The sequence below is a fragment of the Miniopterus schreibersii genome, assembly GCF_964146895.1.
Source record: "Miniopterus schreibersii genome assembly, chromosome: 15".
Taxonomy (NCBI): Eukaryota; Metazoa; Chordata; class Mammalia; order Chiroptera; family Miniopteridae; genus Miniopterus; species Miniopterus schreibersii.
The window spans coordinates 35,300,304-35,319,267 of NC_138115.1; the positions used below are offsets into that span (position 1 = coordinate 35,300,304).

The following is an 18,964-nucleotide window of genomic DNA, read 5'->3' on the forward strand; positions in this document are numbered from 1 at the left end:
AACACGTGGTATGTTTGCCACATGCACAATTACCGGCCAGAAAGAAAAAAAAATCCTGTTCTGGCCTAAGTTCTTGAAATTGAAGTGCACACTCTATTTTTCTGATGCTTCCAGAGATTCAATTGGGAAAACCTAGTAAATACATTTTCTGTGGTTAAGTAATGAACTTCCAAAGGAGTATCATGCATAAGATTATAGACAGTCATAAGAAATTTCTAAAGGTCTCTGGTTAACCTATGGTCCTATCTGGGGAAGAGAAAGACAAAAATAGACTTTAGCATCAATGCTAAAGTGAGTGATAATTTGCATTTCAATGTCAGTCCTTAAAAGGTTTGATTCTTATAAACCCTGCATTTTATGGAGTTTGATGTTACACAGTGGTGAAATGAATAGAACTGGGAAATGCCTGAACTTCAAACGTCCTTGCTAATGTGTTTTTCCCCCCCTTTAAACCACCTACATACATAAACCTAGGATCAACTACGTGAAGTTTAAGTTTTAAAAGTTTTGATAAAGCGGGGTCATAATACTTTCTCCTCTAGAAAGTTAGCTCTCAAGTAGGAATATATTTGGGAGAATGGTGAGTTCATATTTTCATTCTCATTCATTCTTTCTCATATGATCTAGATCAGGTAGCAGCAAACTTTTTCTACAAAGATCTGATAGTAAATATTTTAGGCTTTGTCGTCCATATAGTCTCTATCAAACTTAATTCTTCCACTATAACAGAAAAGTAGTCATAGCCAATATGTGGCTGTGTTCCAATAAAACTTTATTTACAAAAACAGATGACTGATTGGTGGACCAAAGTTTGCAGATTCCTGATCTACATAATTAATTAACAAGTAATTCCTCCCTCAACCCTTTCAAACACTAGATGATTTTATATTAGAAATAGCAGTCTATTTTCTTATTTTGAAAAAATAAACCTAAAGATTTCTTTAGTAGTTCATCTTTTGTGTATGATTGGTTACATCATTTTATGATTGATTTATATGAAAAAGTCAAAGTTCTTGTAAAATTGGCATATAGGTGGTTTGACCAAACTTGGCATTACTGACATTTTTGAGTCTGATAATTCTTTGTTGCGGAGGACTGCCCTGTGTATTGTAGGATTTTAGCAGCAACCATAGCCTCCACCCACTAGATGCCAGTAACACCCACATCTCAGTTTTTGACAGTCCTAACAGTCTCTAGACATTGTCAAAATCTCCCCTGGTTGAGAGGCATGGGTATAAAGCAACGAACCATTACCCTATAACATATAACATTAAAGAATAGAAGAGTAATTGTGTTAATAATATAAGTTTATTTAATAGTTGAATTTTAGTGTTGAAGGGAATAAACTTGTTTTATTCAGTATTTGTGAGTGCTGTATTATCATGCAAAACTTTCTAAGAAGCCCATCATTTAGAAATAAAACAACCTCCCCCAAAGGGCCCTCCCTCTCTCCCTTCTTCTGCTCTTGCATATATATCATGTTGTCAGTATCGTGCTGTGGTTGTAATAAGAGGATTGTATTAGAAGACTCTGTTCTTCAACAGGAGACTGTGCCGAGTAGCACTGATGGAGTTACATCTCAGGATGGAAGGTGACTTGGACTTCATCTTGGGACCTCCATGAACTAGCTGGATCACCTTCAAACCTCCCAGCACACCTTTTGTCTGGATCAATCAGACTGCTTACTTGTCCTTAAGGTCAAGAAATCTGATTTATCTTTGTCTCCCCAGTTCAGTGGCTGGCACAAGATAAATACATGCTTTAAAAGTGGATGAATAGGTCGAACCTATTTGTTGAACTTGCAGACAAAGAGTTCGCGTATGTTTTCAGCACCTTCTGTTCTCCCTTTTTCTCCTTTATCCTTACACTTTCACTCCTGGCTATTTCTTACTGGCCTGAATTTGTCACAGAAATCTTATTCTATTCCTTCACTGGCTCAAAGGATGGCCAGGACTTTGTTGCTTTGCCTTCTATAAACCTGAGAAGAACCCAGAACAAAAAGCACTAAGGAATTTTAATGTAGGACATTGGGAAATACCAGTGAGAAAAATATTGGATCATTTTAGCACCCACCATCAATGTAATAAAATTGTTACTGCTACAAATTATTAAGGGAAACCTTTTTAATTTTCTCTACTTTTAATTGATTTCTACATTAGAATTCCTATAAATTTGTTTCTCGTCTTAAGTAATTTTTCATGTATTCTGTAACTCTAAAATATAGACTAATTTCCTATAGAACTTACTTATTTTTGAAAATCATTTACCAACACTTCTTTGAGGTTGGCAGTCCTTAAGTAAAAAGTGCCTGTAAAATTATGGGAAAGTAAATGGTAAAGGCAAGGAGCAGAGGCTTTGGCATTCGGTACTAATTCTCTTGCTGCCTCTTGTATGCTACAAGGATGTGGGCAAGTTATTTAAAACTACTGAGCTTTAGTATCGTTATCTTGAAAGTGGGCCGATGCCTACAGAGTGTCATTATGAGAATTAGAGCAAAATAAATTAAATGTTATCTAGGATGATATTTGCATAAAGTAGACGGTTGTAAGTCAATCATTAGCACAGAAAAATGATTATGATTGTGAGAGGTGATGGTAGTGATATTAACTGAAATGGACAGGGCCCAGACTTTGCAAAATCACGTAGTTCTCTCTGGTACCATTCTTACTCCCTTTTCTGGGTCAGGCTTAAATAAAATCTTTCCCTCCATCCTGTGCCATATGTTGGTGTTCTATCGGCTGTTAACTAATCCTTGCTAAGCAGTTAAGTATCCTTTCCAGAGAGTATTCATATCTTAATAGAGGTGTTCTTTGATGTCAGGTACAGGCTCAAGGGCCTGAATGAAGATAGAAACTAAGGTGACACTACCCTTAGTGCTCCGTCTGTCTTTACCTGATGATTTGTTTTCTCCACTCCAGGACTCCAAAACTAAGTGTATCAGTTAGCCTTTGCTGCGTAACAAAAATTTTTATTTTTATTTTTTGCCAAACTTGTAAACAACAATAGTTTATTATTTCTCATGCTTCTTTGAGTAGGCTCTATGGTTCTTCTATTCCAAATGGTGTTGACCGTAGTCACTCACGTAGCTGCCATCAGCTTGGAACTCATCTGGGGCTGGAACATCCTAAAGGACTTTATATACCCAGTGCCTGAACTGGGGAAGATGGAATGACTGGGAGTTGAATAGGTTTCTCTCTCCCCCTCTCCCACTATCTTTATCTCTGTCTCTGTCTCTGTCTCCACCTCTATCTCTGTCATCACTGTCCCTTGCTCTAGCTCTAGCTCTAGCTCTGTCATTATTCACCAGTTGAGCCACTGTTACTTTGCATAGAGGCTGGATCCAAAGAAGGCAAATAGGGAAACTGCGTAAGTCTGGAAGTCACACACTCTCTCCTGCCGTATTCTTTTGGTCAGAGAAAGCCACAGGACCAGCCCCAACTCACAGGGAGAGGAAAGAAACTCTATGGAAAGAGGCATATGTGAATGAGAAAGTGAGGATTAGTTGGTGGCTGTATTTGCAGACAGTCTGCCACGCTGTGGGAAATCATTGATTTCACCCCACGTTTATGCCTCCTGTCAGAATCAGTGGAATCCATGGTTTCTCACTTTATAAGGGGTGAGCGGTTGCCGTTATCTTCTTCAGTGCAATGTATTTACTGGAAAGTACATGGGTTTTAGAGACATATAAACCTACAAATAGATGCCAGGTCTACTAATTCCTAGTTGTACGACACTGAGCATGGTACATCAGCTCTCTTACCTGTCTTCTCACCTACCAAGTAGAGCAGATACAACTTAATTTATAGGGTTAATATGAGGTTCATGTTAATATACTGTATACACAGTGATTAACTGAAACTTAATAGATGCTCAATAAATGTTAACTCCTCTACTTCTTGTTTCTGCCTCTCTCTCTCCCCATTTTTCTGTTACCTTTTTCTGCAAGAGAAATTTTTTTAACAAATTCTAAACACTTCTTACAATAATGAACGCATTTGTCCCAATCCCTGTAATAATTTCCAAGAAATGCTTTAAGATTTAGAGAGCATTTCAACAATTACTATTCTCTTATACTGATTGCCTTGTTTTTTCTTGAATTTGCCATGTAATTTCTACCCAAAGCCTTGGCTCACATTTCCCTCTTGCGTAGTAATCCATCTTCTTTGCCTGTTCCTAGATCCACATGAAATCTCTTTTCTTCTTGAAGCATTGTCATGTTTCTGGCACCTGGTATTTACAACTTTGTGTTTTAATTTATTTTATGATCCCAAACTATTTTTTCAATGAGTTTTATGCTTCATAATGATTTTAGTGATCTTTTACACTTCTATCCACCTCCCCCCAACTTTCCACTCTAAATTTCACACACTGCAGCTAGAACTAAACCACCGGCAACTTTTCAATAACAGCACGTTGACTTGAATCCTTCCACTGGACACCCAAAGAAGCATTAAAAACTTGTTTTTAGGGCCACACATCCATGAAAGATTCTGGAAACTGTGTTACTCAATGTCTTGATAAGTCCTGTGGAGAATATATATATAAATAGAAACTAATAGCAATGATTAGGGACAACTGAGTGATTGCAATTTTTGAGGGGACAAAATTGAAGAAGACACATGATCTTGTTTGATTCGTGCATTATTTTGTGTGATTTGAATTTCCGTAAATAACTCCTAACCAAAATGTGACTAAACACTAAAAATATAATGAATTGTGAATGAGAATTCTGTTTTATCATATAATATATATGAAATATACAGGGACTTTTTTCTTTTGTGTGTGTTGCTAGATAATTTTTTAATTTATGGCCTTGATAAATACTGTCAGAACTGTGTCCTAAAAGAGTAATTAGCTAGTTGACAGTTCTCACCAATTCATTAGAGTTTTAATGACTAAACACCATTTGTTTGGTCTTTTCCTTCTAAAATCCTCCTTCACTCTAAATCCAAAAGCAAAAGTCATATCCCGACTTCCCTTTCTAGACTACCCCAATATTTTTCAGAGTTAAAGTAATACTTTAGCTCAACTCCAATAAACTGAACCAAAAGTTTTCTCCCAGTCTGTTTTCTACTTAACTGGCAACACTTAACTGAAAGAAATTTCATAAGAAAGCAGAACTGCATGGTCCTACGGCAGACTGGTATGTTATTTCTGATTTGTGTACATTCAGCTCTCTCAGTGAAATTGTTAGTGGTCATTAGAACGTAATAATAATTAGTTGGTCTAGTTATTTCAACTAATAGACACTTTCATGAATTTAAAGGATTCAAAGAATAATTCATCAAAGTACTTTCATTTCTGTATTTTCTGAAAATTTGTTTCCACCAGTATTGTTAAGAAGCATAGATTTTTTTTAAAAAAAGAAGAAGAAATGTTTAGAAATGTTTACTTTTCTATTTGCCTTTCCTCCTCTGTTAACTGTTTCATGGATTTTTTTCTGATTTTAATATCTACATATTTTAATTTTAAATGTAAGGAGTGGTCATTTCTAAGATTCAAATGGCTAGTGGTGTACTACCTACATAGATTTACAACCACAAACTTTGATGTCTTTCAGTATGTATTAAATTTTTTTAAAGGAGGTTACAATAAAACCCCATGTATCCATTATGTAGCTGAAAATTCATCAACATTTAAAAGTGAATAAATATAAATTTGCTCTTAGAAATATCAAAGTAAATAATTCTTAAGAGTCATCTTGTAAGTTGATATATTAAGTTAAACCAAGGAATGTTATTGCTCCTTAGGCTATTCAACTTAAGCTTCATCTTCACTCCTAGAATTTATCATAATTGTTAATACTTTTATTTTTTAACTTTACTTTTTGTTGTTGACACTATTACAGATGTCCCCACCTGCACCCAGCTCCTGCCCCCCTTCTCTCTAGCCATCACCACACTGTTGTATGTATTAATACTTTTAAAATTCCTGAATTCTAATATTAGTTTATCTTAATCCCTCACTTTATTTTCTGCTGTTTTGCTGCTTGGACTTCTCAGACTTTTAAACAATTATTTTAGATATTTCTGCTTCTTACTTTCAGGGGAGAGCTACTTGCTCTTGTAATGGTCCTGTGGTATTAGTCTTATTTCTTCTAACTCAATAAGAGGTCTATTCAAAGGAAATTGAAGTCCTGCCATTGAATTCTAACACAATTCTCTCTTTGTCTTTTTAGCCAATTCTTGCATAAATGCTCCTCCCAACTTTCCCCAACCAGTGACTTAAATTCCTCACGCAGAACAACTGAAGTGAATATATAAGGCCATCAATAAAGAACCCGATTAAGTAACACTAATAACTATTAGTAACTGACTTGCCTCTGTCTCTGTACTAAGCTATGAGTAGCAAGCTTTTAAAGCCATATAATGCTATATCTTCCAGACACAAAATTGGGTAAAGCTAAAACACCTGCTGCATTATTCAATACACTTTTCTACTAAGTGTACATTTTTTTCTAGTTTGAAGAAAATGGAACTAATACTACTCTCTTATTTTGACTCAAGAATACCTATTTAGTAATATCCATTTTCCTTAAATGACAGAGTTCTTTCATTGAACAAAATCTCATTTTGAAGGTCATTTTATAAAATTGATACACAGAAATGGGGCTTCTTGACCAAGTGCATTGCCTGGTAACGTTTTCCTGTCCCACACTCACGCATCTCCATCCCTCCAACACTTCCTCTAGCCCCTGAGAATCTAAGAATCCCAATTAACAGCCATGGTTCCTCAATGACTGGATATTTGATAATAGTTTAAAATATGGTTATATATTTATGATAATATGGTGATATGTATATTGTGATTCTGTTTTAAAATATTTTATCATATATATATGTATGCAGATAGAATGGATAGGTAGATAGATGATTATAGATAGATGATAGATAGATGATAGATGATAGATAGATATAGATAGATGATGATAGATGATAGATGATGATATAGATAGATAGATAGATGATAGATAGATGATAGATAGATAGATAGATAGATAGATAGATAGATAGATAGATAGATAGATAGATGATAGATAGATGATAGATAGATAGATGATAGATAGATGATAGATAGATAGATAGATAGATAGATAGATAGATAGATAGATAGATAGATGATAGATAGATAGATAGATAGATAGATAGATAGATAGATAGATAGATAATAGATACATACATACATATATACATACTGTGATGCCTCAAATTTGCCTCAGAAGAAACTGAAGGACTGGAGTGGGTGGAACTAAACAAGACTATACAGTATTCACACTTGTTGAAGCTGGGTATTGGATATACTAGAGACAGAGGTCTACAGAAAAGCAGAACTGGTGGGAGATATATATCATATTTATGTATCTGTATCTATCTATATAAAATGCTTTCCTGATTTAGATATTCAAGATCAGTACCAACCGGAAATCAAGCTGCACATTTTTGATTTGTCTGTTTTTTCTATATATACAGGGTGGGCCAGAAGTAGGTTTACAATTGTTTGTATGGAAAATAATACAATAATTAATAAATGGTAATACAAAAATAAACTAAGTAAACTGAAAAAAATTATATTAGAATTGATATAAAATATAAAATCAAGTCTATGTACAGTATTTTGAGTATTTCTCTGAAAAATAAACCAAAAAAGATAAGAGATGAAAATAACAGTGGTGATAATAATTATTTGATAGGCAAAGCATATAGCCAAATTCCCAATAATCAATAAAGATGCAAACACATAGTGCCATACAAAATATATAATGGGGAAGTATTTCTCTTATTTTGTTAATCTGTTCATTAAAAAATTTTACCTATTATAGAAAAGGCTCTATTTTAAATACTACTAGTAATAACAATAAATCATCTATATCTCATAAAATATATCACAGCGATAGGTATAAAAATATATATATATTTGCTTTGTAGATGTATAATTTGTATATCTTTATGCTAGAATATTACAGTATCACAGTCAAGTGTCATATTCTAACAAGATCAGTTCAGTGTGACAATTTTATAAAAGATGGAGGCAACATGCTTTGCAGAAGGATTGCTTTCAAAAATTGACACAAACTCGGGATAGGCCAGGAAAAAACAGCTCCAGGCTTTCATGCAGCTTAGATTCTTCAGTGTCGAGAGCATTTAAAAGGCCTCGATATGCTGTGCTCAAAATCAGTGAAAACAGACCAATTACCTAGACATAACATGAAAACTATTTTTTACTCTATTTTGAAATAGTTATAGATTCACAGGCATTTGCAAGGACAGGACAGGACAGGAGAGAGAGAGAGAGGCAGAGAGGGTGGGGGGGAGACAGAGAGACAGAGACAGAGAGAAATCCCAGTTGTTCCCAATAGTTACAATTTACATAATTATAGTATAGTATCAAAACTAGGAAATTGACATTGGTATACTAATGTGTGTATAGTTCTATGCCATTTTATTACGTGGGTACATTTGTGTGACTGTCACCATAATCAAGATCTATAACTATTTTATCACTACAAATGTTTCCCTCTTACTACCGTTATATAGTCATACCTACCCCCTACCCTCCACCATCCCTACAGGTAATCTGTCCTTTGTCTCCAACAATTAGGGGATGTTACATAAGTAGAATCGTGTAACCTTTTGAGATTAGCTTTTTTCACTGAATATAATATGAGGTCAGTGTTGTCAAAATAACAACAACAAAAAGCCTAGAACAAAATCAAAAATTAATTCACCAAGTGTTAAATTATTTAAGGAAGGCTATATTATAAAAGACATTCATTTTCTGCTTTATGCTGTTTTACATTTTTTAATTTTATAAAATGTACCTGTATTATTTTTTCACACTCAAGGAATAAATGTTTATGTACTATATAACTGCAATTGAGTATGAAAAATAAATGCAGTAAAAAATTTGGAAGGAAATACCAAAACTCTTGATATTGAAAATAACCGGGTATTCTTTACTTTTTCATGTTTTTTATATTTTTCAAATTTTTCATAATAAATTTACATTTTCTTTCTTTTCTTTTGAAAGTTTTGGCCCTTTTACAAATTACAAAAACTGTGAAGCTTCTAATGTCATCCATTAAATATGAGTTTTTCCTTGGTTACTGATAGATATTGTCTATTAAATTAAAAAAGATTCCTCCTGTTGCTTGCTTATTATGAAGATTAAAATAACAAGAATATTTACATAGTTATATTTTTAAAATCAGTATTTATTGAGATGATAATATGCCTTTTCTTCCTTATAAATCTGAATTATATAAAGATTCCCTAAAATGGAACTGTCCTTGGCATAAATTCCACATGAGCATGGTACATTTTCTTTTAATATTCAGCTTACTAATGTTACATTTAAGATCTTTGGATCTATATTTAAAGTGGTTCTAGTTATCTTATTTTATAGTTTTGGTATCGGAGGTTTCCAGACTTGTGGATTGGATTCAGAAATTTTCGGGCTTTTTTGTTCTCTGAGGCTTTCAAGGAATTATTTGTTCCTTGAGTTTAAGGTTTGATAGCACTGACCTTTAAAGCCATCGGAAATAGGCTTTAATGTAGAGTGATAAGCAGTATGGGCGAGATGCTCTCTTTCTCAACTGTTTTCACAGTTATTGGACTATTCAAAGTTATTACTTCCTTGGGGGCCTATTTTGGTAATTGGTTGCCTCTCCCCAAAAGTATTCAGATAATCTAGGTGATTACACTGATATGATTTTGTACAAAGAAATTCATAATTTTTAAGGTTTTCTAAAAATTCATGGTGCTTTTCAATTTTTAGAAAATATTGTTTTGTTATCTCTATTTTTTCCCCTGAATACAATTACTAGAATTTTAATTCTGTTATCTTCTTTTGGTTTGACTGACCATTTTTTTTAACTTTGCTTTCTATTTTACTTATTTCTTCTTCCAGTTCTGTGTCTTTCTAGTTTACTCTTAATTTGGCTTTCTCTTTATAAATTATGATCTTTATTTTGTGACTTGAAAAGTTTTACATATTTTACATTTTAAATATCTATTTTGTGTCATGTGTTGGGTATTTATATGTGATATTTTTTATAGTACATGTACTTTAAGTATTAATTTTCTGCTGATCCATCTTAGGTCACATCTATTGGGTTTGGATATCAAATATTTTTGTTAACATTATTTCATTTAAAAAATAATATTCATTTATTTCCAAAAGTGTATAAGTTTATTTGCTAGTTACTTTTAAAATCAAGAGTTATACATTTGGAAAAAATCCAAATGCTGAATTTGAGGGAGAGGGAAGATTTTTTTCACCCATATGACTTCTACTGTTTGGAATCTTTTTGAAGTTGTCTTTGCAGAACAAAATCAATTGTTGTGAATATTTCATGAGCATGTGAAAAGAATAGACATTCTATGTTGGACAGCACCATAAATATATGTCCATTAATTGTAGATAATAAACAGTATTAAAATTTTCTATAATTGTATTTATTTATTGCCACCACAATCTACCAATTTCTAAGACAGGTTAAATTATTTCATTGTGATTTTGGTTTTTTAAATTTCTGTTGGGTTTCTAATGATTTTCTGCTTCCAAAATTATATAATTCAGAGCATAAAAATTCATATGTATTTTCTTGTACTTTTTAAATAAGGGCTTTTTAAAAGCCACCTTGAACCAGAAGTCTGAATTAATATTTATGAAACACATGCTCTAATATTTAAAAGATGTATTATTAAAGTATTTTACAATGTAAAGGGGGGGGGGCGTGAGGGGAAGTGGAAAGGAAATGTAACCTAAAATAACAGCTGGAGAGGGAACATTTTCCAGTGTGTACCTCTTTTGACGCAAGGAGTGAAATGGGAGAAGAAAAAACAGCAGAGAAAACAGTTCCTGTTTAGGAGATAGATCTAGTTTGACTCAACAGGGTGACACAGATAAGTAGGAATATCTAATAAGAGTACTTCTTAGCTGTCTGTAATCTCCTAGAGTGACACGAGAACAGGAGCTTTCAAGTAAGATCATTAAGGATCCCATATCAGCCCTCCCACTCTGAATTTTGGCAACTTACACAATGTCTGTAACCTTTAGTTTGCTTTCTAATAAGTGGAAAGACTAACGCCTGCCCAAGAGAGAATCAGATGACTAAGTCCCAGCCTGACGCCTGGAGCATGTTGGGGGCTAAGGGAATATTGCTAACGCACGATGCTTCGTTGAGAAGTCCGAACTCACCGGAGTGTAAACATAACATTTAATATTTTCCCGGACATGGCCCTCACTCAGTCTTGTTCAGTAACGGAAGCTGCTTATTTAATTGTCCTGCTGAACGACATAGTACCTGCTCCCCTGACATGTTCCTCACTTCCCTCTCTGGCCTGATGACAAGCTCCCGAACACTGAAATCTTCGCCTTCTTCCTGTTAGTTCACTGCTGTTTTCTTTTTCCTTTCCCTTAGCTTTCACAGTTCATCATTTTAAAGTCTCTTTTGCATATACCCTGAACCCTTGCGCCTCTATTTTTTCTGTATCCATCTAGCAAAGCTGTATAAACTCATAAGAACCAACCATCTATTTTCCCCTGGCCTGCACACAGGTTGCTAAGGAGTGCTGGGCTAACACCTACACTCGGGCAGATGGGAACCCCTCTAAATTTATTATTAGCAGCCTCAAATAGGGCAGTCAAACTCCCCAACAAATCTATCACTTTCCCCCCAGGGCCTGACAGCCCATCCCCTGCCATAGCTGTTTCAAGCAGTCCACCAGCCCCTGGCAATCCTTAGCACCTGATATTTCACTTCACCTCCAAAGTTGATGAGAGAGAGAGACAGAGACAGAGAGAGAGAGAGACAGAGAGAGAGAGAGAAAGGGGAGGAGAGAGGGGATAAGAGAGAGGGGGTAGGGGAGAGGAGGGAGGGAGAAAGGAAGGAAATCATGAGTCATTCATCTTAAGTAATTGATGCCCCACCCTCACCACCATCAGCACCCCAAAGAGTTTAGTCAGGTTCCACTGTTAAATGGTCCAATACCACTCTAGTCTTGTCCTTTTTCTGTTGTGAAATACTCTTTTATACATTCAAAAATATAATATATATTATATATATGTAATATGAAAACATTATTACAAATCCCCATACACCAGAAATCCAGCTTAAGAAATAGAATTTTACTAAGGCCATTTAGTAAGGCACATGGTGGCCCAGCTAGAGACGATATTTTCCAGTCTCTTTATAGGTAGCTGTCGTCATGTGAGTTTGCATAATTTTACAGCATATACATTTCCCTAAACAGTATGCTATTTCATTTTAGTTTTGCATGTGTGTGGCTATTATAAAAACGTTGCCATTTGGTCTGTGTTCTTCTATTTCTTGCCTTTACACTCAATATTATGTTTTTGAGGTATTTCTATGTTAATATTTTATTCATTTTCCCTTAATTCCCACATGAGTCCTATTTCATGACTATACCACTATTTATGCATCCTTCTGTTTATGGACAATTGGTTAGTTTCTAGTTTCACACACAAATATACATGTAAATTACATATATATATATATTTATGTTTTTGTGTATATGTGCAGATTACAAGTATTGCTGTCATAAATATTTTGCACCTACATATTTTTAAATAAGTTGTTCTCTATTTGTAATGGTTTTTTAGTTAGGAGCCACCATCCCAGGGCCACTCTAACTTCTTTCCTCTGCTTGGGGGATTTTAGATCACTAAGTGGAATGATTTTCAACTCCAGTCTTGCATGAGGGTGTAATTGTGACAAAAGTTTTTCAAGAAAAATTTCTTTTCCCCTTCTATTTAGAGCTAAAACAGTTACAGTTCTTCGATATTTCCCTTTGAGGGACTCTTTTTAAGACTATAAAATTGCTGTTTGATTTAGAAAATCTCAGCTATTAATCAGATTTCTCCACTGAGATGGGAATTGACTTATTGACGGTCATAAAACTCTAATCTGGTCCATTTTGTAGCTAGCTTTGTAATTCCACCTGGCATTTTGATACTGACTGATATTGCATAAGTAGCTGCTGGCCGTCCCTACCACATTTCTATAGACATTGTCTTAAAAACCTGTTTTCACATTGCATATATTTAAAATTACTCCCTGATGAATTACTAATTACATTTTCAGACACAACTTAAAAGAGTTCCTGCAGACCAAAAAGCTGAACATATAAAGACATGATCTTAACTTTTAGCAATACAATGAATTTTTTTTTTTTTTAGCCAAGGGTTTCCAAAAACAAGTTTTTAAAACATGTAACAGATTAGACTTTGGCAGTGAATAAAACATCCTACTTTCTAGTCATTAAAAGCATCCCAGGGTGGAGAGGGAATGGGGAATGGTTAAATTCCTTGAAAAATTTGGAGTCCAAACTCTGATGAGCAGGAACAGTGATACAAATTAGTCTGTGTGACACTCAACACATACTGGCTTCACATCCTGTCTCTGCTCCTTACTAGCTGTGTCATCATATGACGTGATGTTAGAACTTTCAGTTCTCTCACCTGTAAGTGGAGGATGATAATCTCATTGGTATCTATAAGGATTCATTGAAACAATAAATACTGAGGATCTAGAACAGGGCCTGGCACACAGTAGCCATTGATAATAGTTATAGGCTTCCCGAAGGTAGCAATTAAACCAAATCATTTTTATGAAGGAGAGGAACCAAAGAGCCTTCATAATACTATGGAGATTTGATGATGAAGTTTAGAGAAAGAATAGTTTTTAATTTTTATATTTTGCAATGATTGTAACAGATAACAATGTATTTACGGTAAATTGTATGTTGACCAACTGACCAAATAAAGACTAAATGTTTCCTAATGTCATATAATTGATTGATTGATTTATCTTGGACAATAACCCTTTGGGGGGGAAAAATAGCAGATCCCTGCCTAATTTTACTGACATAGAGTCCAGTTTAATTAAAGACTTAATTGTTAAAAATAAAAAAGTTAAAGACATAAAGATATTGGAAGAATGCATGCATATATTTTAAAAATAATTTTTGAGTGAAGACAGTTTGGTTACGCAGGACATAATGTCTAGACACCACAAACAGACTGATAAATGTGACAACATAAAATTTAAATTTTTATACTGCATAAATTAAATCTAAAGTTGAGTAACAAAATGAGAACACTGTTGGCAGCATCTATGACAAGAAAGCAGCAATTAGTACACAAAGAGCTCTTACAAATCAATAGGAAAGTACCAACTTAACTGCAAAATTGGCAAAATAGGAATGGATTTCATAAAAATAAATTCAAATCGACAATAAATATTTAAATGAATGCTCATCCACATTTATACGTTTGAAAATGCAGATTCAAACAATACTATGGCATTTTTAAACTATCAAAATGTTAGGCAGCACTCATTTTATATTTTTTAATTTTGATGTGTGTGTGGTAAAGCAGGAACCCCCATTCACTGTTGCTGGGAATGTAAATTGCTAGAGTGAAATTTGGAATGTGTGTACCAAACTTTAAAATGAACATACCCACACTTAGTAATTTATTTGCTGAATGTGCTGGCACACCAATGCAAAGCTCTACATGTTTAAGAATTTTTATTGCAGGATTAGCTACACAGTTGTTGTTTTTTTAATCCTGGATAAATCTAAATGTGCCTGATAGGGAAATAGTAAAATAAATAAGGCCAGTTATATTCTTAATGTGGTATGCTCTTAACTATTAAAAAGAATGAGAGAGAAACTATAATGTGCATATTTGAATGATTTACAAGTTATTATATTGTGAAAAAAAATATGTAAACAGATTTTATTGCAAACTTCCCTTTATGCAAAAAATTATATAAATGTAGATATAGGATATATGTTAGATATTTTCTCTGGAAAAAAATTAAGAAAAACTTTGGGAGTAGAATTCGGGATATGAGTGTGGAATAACAGGAAAAAAGAGGTAAGATTTTTTAATTTAACATTTTAATAGTTTTCTGAAACGTTTGAAAGTTCCTCTATGCTCGTTCGTGTATGTTCTACTTTAATTTAAAAACAAATGCAGTTAATATGATCCTTAAAATATATAAATTATAAAGGACTGAAATTTTAAATTAAATGCCGGTAGAAGCCAGCAGATCATTTGAGGTGTTGAAAAGCATGTGCTCTTGAAAGGGAACTGCCCAAACTTGACTTTCTTGAGATGAAATGATGCCTTTAGTGGTGCTTAATGAGTGTTATTTTCCCCTAGACAAAGCCAAAGGAAGATCGAGAGCGGGGACCCACTTAGACTCAGCCCGGAGACGGAGTCGAGCGGTCCTTTATCACATCTCTGGGCACCTTCAAAGGAGAGAAAAGAACAAACTGAAGATAAATAATGTAGGTGGATGTGTGTGTACCCTCCGAATGCTAGCGTTTCCCCTGGTGGCAGTGTTTGACTCGCTAAAGAGAGGCTCCATTTGCTCATTTATTGGCTTTCCTAGATTTTTTTTTCCACTTCGGCTTGTGCTTTCCCATAAAGAACAAACTGGAAAAGGTCAGTAGTCATGAGGCATTTCTGTAATAAAAGTGCTTAATCATCGTGTTATCACAGCAGAGAGATGAGAATGTTATTGCCGTCAGTACAATAGGGCCAGCGACGCTGCAAATGGGGAGATCCCGGCTATGTTTTATGGACAAGCTGATGCAGCAAGTCATATCACACATTCATAATATGTTGGCTAAAATTTCTCAAATTTAATTTTACTGCCATCTACTTCGCACTTTATCTAATTTCACTGGGTGCTTTTATCCAGGGGGATCATGAACAAATCAAAGTCATTACTCCTCTTTAAAAAATTACTTTTTATACAAAACACCGTTGGAAATTTCACACAGTGGAACATTGAATTTGAAATTACATGCCGTGCATTATACAATTTTCTAAAAAGTTGCGCTCCTTAGTAAAGGGCAGTGGAGCTACTTTCTGAAACCTGCTGCTTATCTGTCAAAAGCCACAGCAAATAACTGTGCCTACAAAAGATTATTCCAGAGTTTTACATGACGCATATCCACCAGGATTTCACACTTAATTTCATAACTGTTGTGTGTTTTTTAATATTTTTTATTGATTTTTAGCGAGAGGGGAAGGGAGAGGGAGAGAGAGAGACAGAAACACAAATGAGAGAGAAACATCGACTGGCTGCCTCCTGCACGCCCCCTACTGGGGATCTAGCCGGCAACCCGGGCCTGTGCCCTGACCAGGAATTGAACCGGCGACCTCTTGGTGCACTGGTCAATGCTTAACCACTAAACCACACCAGCCGGGTCATAATTGGTTCTTAACACTAAGAGAGTTCACTGAGAAACCCAGAAGTATGTCTGTTTGATTGTAGGCATTCAAAGATAATTTTTCAAATGATGACAATGTCCTTAATTTGCACTGTGGAATCTCTAGAACACACAACTTTTGGGCAGTGTATGACTATGGGTGGCAGATATAAATACTGTAGTCTAACTTGCCAGTGATATTAGAAAACGTCACATCAAACAACCAGAACTATTTGGGAATCCATCTAAGGTCCAGAAGTTCTGGGAGTTAGGGACACAAGAGGATCCTCTAGCATCTTACTTTTTACATGGGAAGCTCCAGACCACCTAATCTGACATACAAATGCTTTGACTTAATATAAAGATTTTTCTGGGGATATGTGTGTCTCTGTTACATGGATTTCCTGAGAGTCCAGGGACAGACTTGGAAAAGGGCCCAGGACTTGATCTATGGATCCTTCCATGGTTCCTATTTACATCTCCCTTCAGTTACCAAGTCAGCCTTAGTGACAGTAAACAAGTTCTAGGAAGAAACAAAGGTAGCCACATCTGGGTTTGATTCTATGCAAGTCAACCAGCAAAGCACCTAAACAAATATTAGCCAGAGATTCAGCAACACTGAAAGCTGACACTGCCTTCCAGCCTTTAGCTGGGACTCATGAACACAGCAAGTATTACTGAGCTTTAAAACGCATTTGCTGAAATGCTGTTTCCCTTCAGAGCCAACAAAGTACAGAACAGTACTTTAAAAATCTCATTTAAAAATCGTAATTCCCACTGCTTAGCTGATTTGCTAAATTGCCATTCATTTAAGAAGTACAAACATCAAGGCGGAACATTAAAATAATACACAGTAACTAAGGGCATCTAATCCACACAGTGGTTCTAGCAATTCAGGTAACTTACTTCTGGAAGCAGAGCATGGAATCGGGAATGGCCCTGTTCACTCTCTCCTTTCAGAGAGAACAGGGTAGAATGGTGGGAGACAGCAGAAAAAGAGAAGAAGAGGTAAAACATGAGGACAGTTTATTGGCTAAACATTTAATCTTTGGGAAATCTGACTATGTTAACATTCACACACACACAAAGACTTCCTAATATTTTTGTAGCCCTCTGCTATTTACAGGTTCCTTTTACATGCATCATAGGATTTGATTCTAACAGCAAGCCAGGACTAGGTACGATACTTACTAGTGATATCTGAATGATGGAAAAGAACCACCTGTTGAGATCTCCAAAGAAAAAGCCGGGGGTGTAGGACCCAGCTATGAATCCTCTGACTTAAAGACACTGTGCTTCTGACCCTACCTTGTTGCCTCCCTGATGCAGTTCTGGAGACTAAGAATATATGATTCAACCGTAAAGGAACTCAGCAGGCCGCTGGCAAGCTGTCACCCCAATCAGGACACGATGCCTTTTAGTCGTGGCTTTCACTCTGCCTGCCACATCTTGGAGAAGGTGTTTAATTTCTGCTTCCCTTGATCTGTTACTCTATGAAATGGCATTGGGATGATGCAGCATCTCCGGCATGGGCGCCCTGGGAGCTCAGAAGGAGAGAGCTTTAACGCTCGGATGCCACCAGCAGCTATTACTAGTCCTCAAAGACACACACTCCGCTCCGGTTGCTCTGTGTGGTGACTGTAGAAACGTTTTCTTACCCGTTTGCTCATTCAGAAGTGAGTTTCAGAGAAATGCTGCACAAAGGGTTTTGGAAACAGTTACCTTAATTAGACGCTGGCCTTAACCAATGTGTTTCAGTCATTTACAGGGTAGAGGTTAAATAGCTAAGACATCGTGGGCACTAAAGGGCCTGCTTCAAAATTAATAAATAATATAGGTCTAAATTGAGACTAGTTGGTTGTATTACTCCTTAGGCAAACTCCATATGTTTGAGGGTTATAAATGATGTCTTTTCCTCCCTGCTTGCTAAAAGCACACTTTCCAATTATAAGAAATTTTCTTCCATTCTAAAGGTTTTTGATAAAACTTTACAAATACAGTGGTGGAAGGAGTGAAGCATCTATTTTTTTTTCACTCAGGTGATTGTGTCAAGATATATGCACGCTGTGAGTTTAAAACCTTTCAGAACTTAAATCTAACCTGAGATGTGTTAGATTCTCAGTATCTTTTAAAATAACTTAAAATAATACACTTTAAGTGGCCTATAAAAGTGAAATAGTGTGATTTATTTTGTGATTTGTAGCTATAACTAATATATTGCTGACCTTTTGCATGAGTATCACTAATGCTTCATATAATCAACATAATTCCAAGAGAATACTTTACCTCTTGGCTTTTCCTGACCCTCACTCCTAAAATTGGCTTCTCCCTCAAACAAGGTAAATTTTTTATTTCTCTGACACTAAAGGCAAAGGCTTATTTGGATAGAAATTGAGATAGTCCCCCCATGGCTTCTGGTGGTGTCTTACTGTAGTAAATATTTTAAAGAGAATTATGTTAGAATGCATCATGTCCTATTGTAAATAGAAGTGCTTCTCAACCCCAGGAGGTCAATACCTCTGGGCCCTCACTCTCTCCTGTGCACCAGCCTAAGCTTTGATGAGAGGCCCAGCAGTTGTGCTTCATTTTCCTCTTCTCAGTTCTATGCCACAATCCATCTTTGGAACCCGCTCCTGGAATCTAGAGAATGGGGCAAAGGAGGAAGTTCGAGTATCCAAGAATTAAATGGAGCATGGACACAGTGGCAGATAGGC

General features: G+C 35.4%; 1 protein-coding gene across 1 annotated transcript in view; it reads left to right on the forward strand.

Annotated features, from left to right (window-relative positions):
* Positions 1 to 18,964, forward strand: part of KCNH8 (potassium voltage-gated channel subfamily H member 8) — a 235,979-nt gene that overhangs the window by 115,078 nt on the left and 101,937 nt on the right. The window contains exon 4 of the mRNA XM_081159504.1: positions 15,193 to 15,320. Coding sequence (XP_081015630.1) covers positions 15,193 to 15,320 — 128 coding nt within the window. The remainder of the gene's footprint in view (positions 1 to 15,192; positions 15,321 to 18,964) is intronic.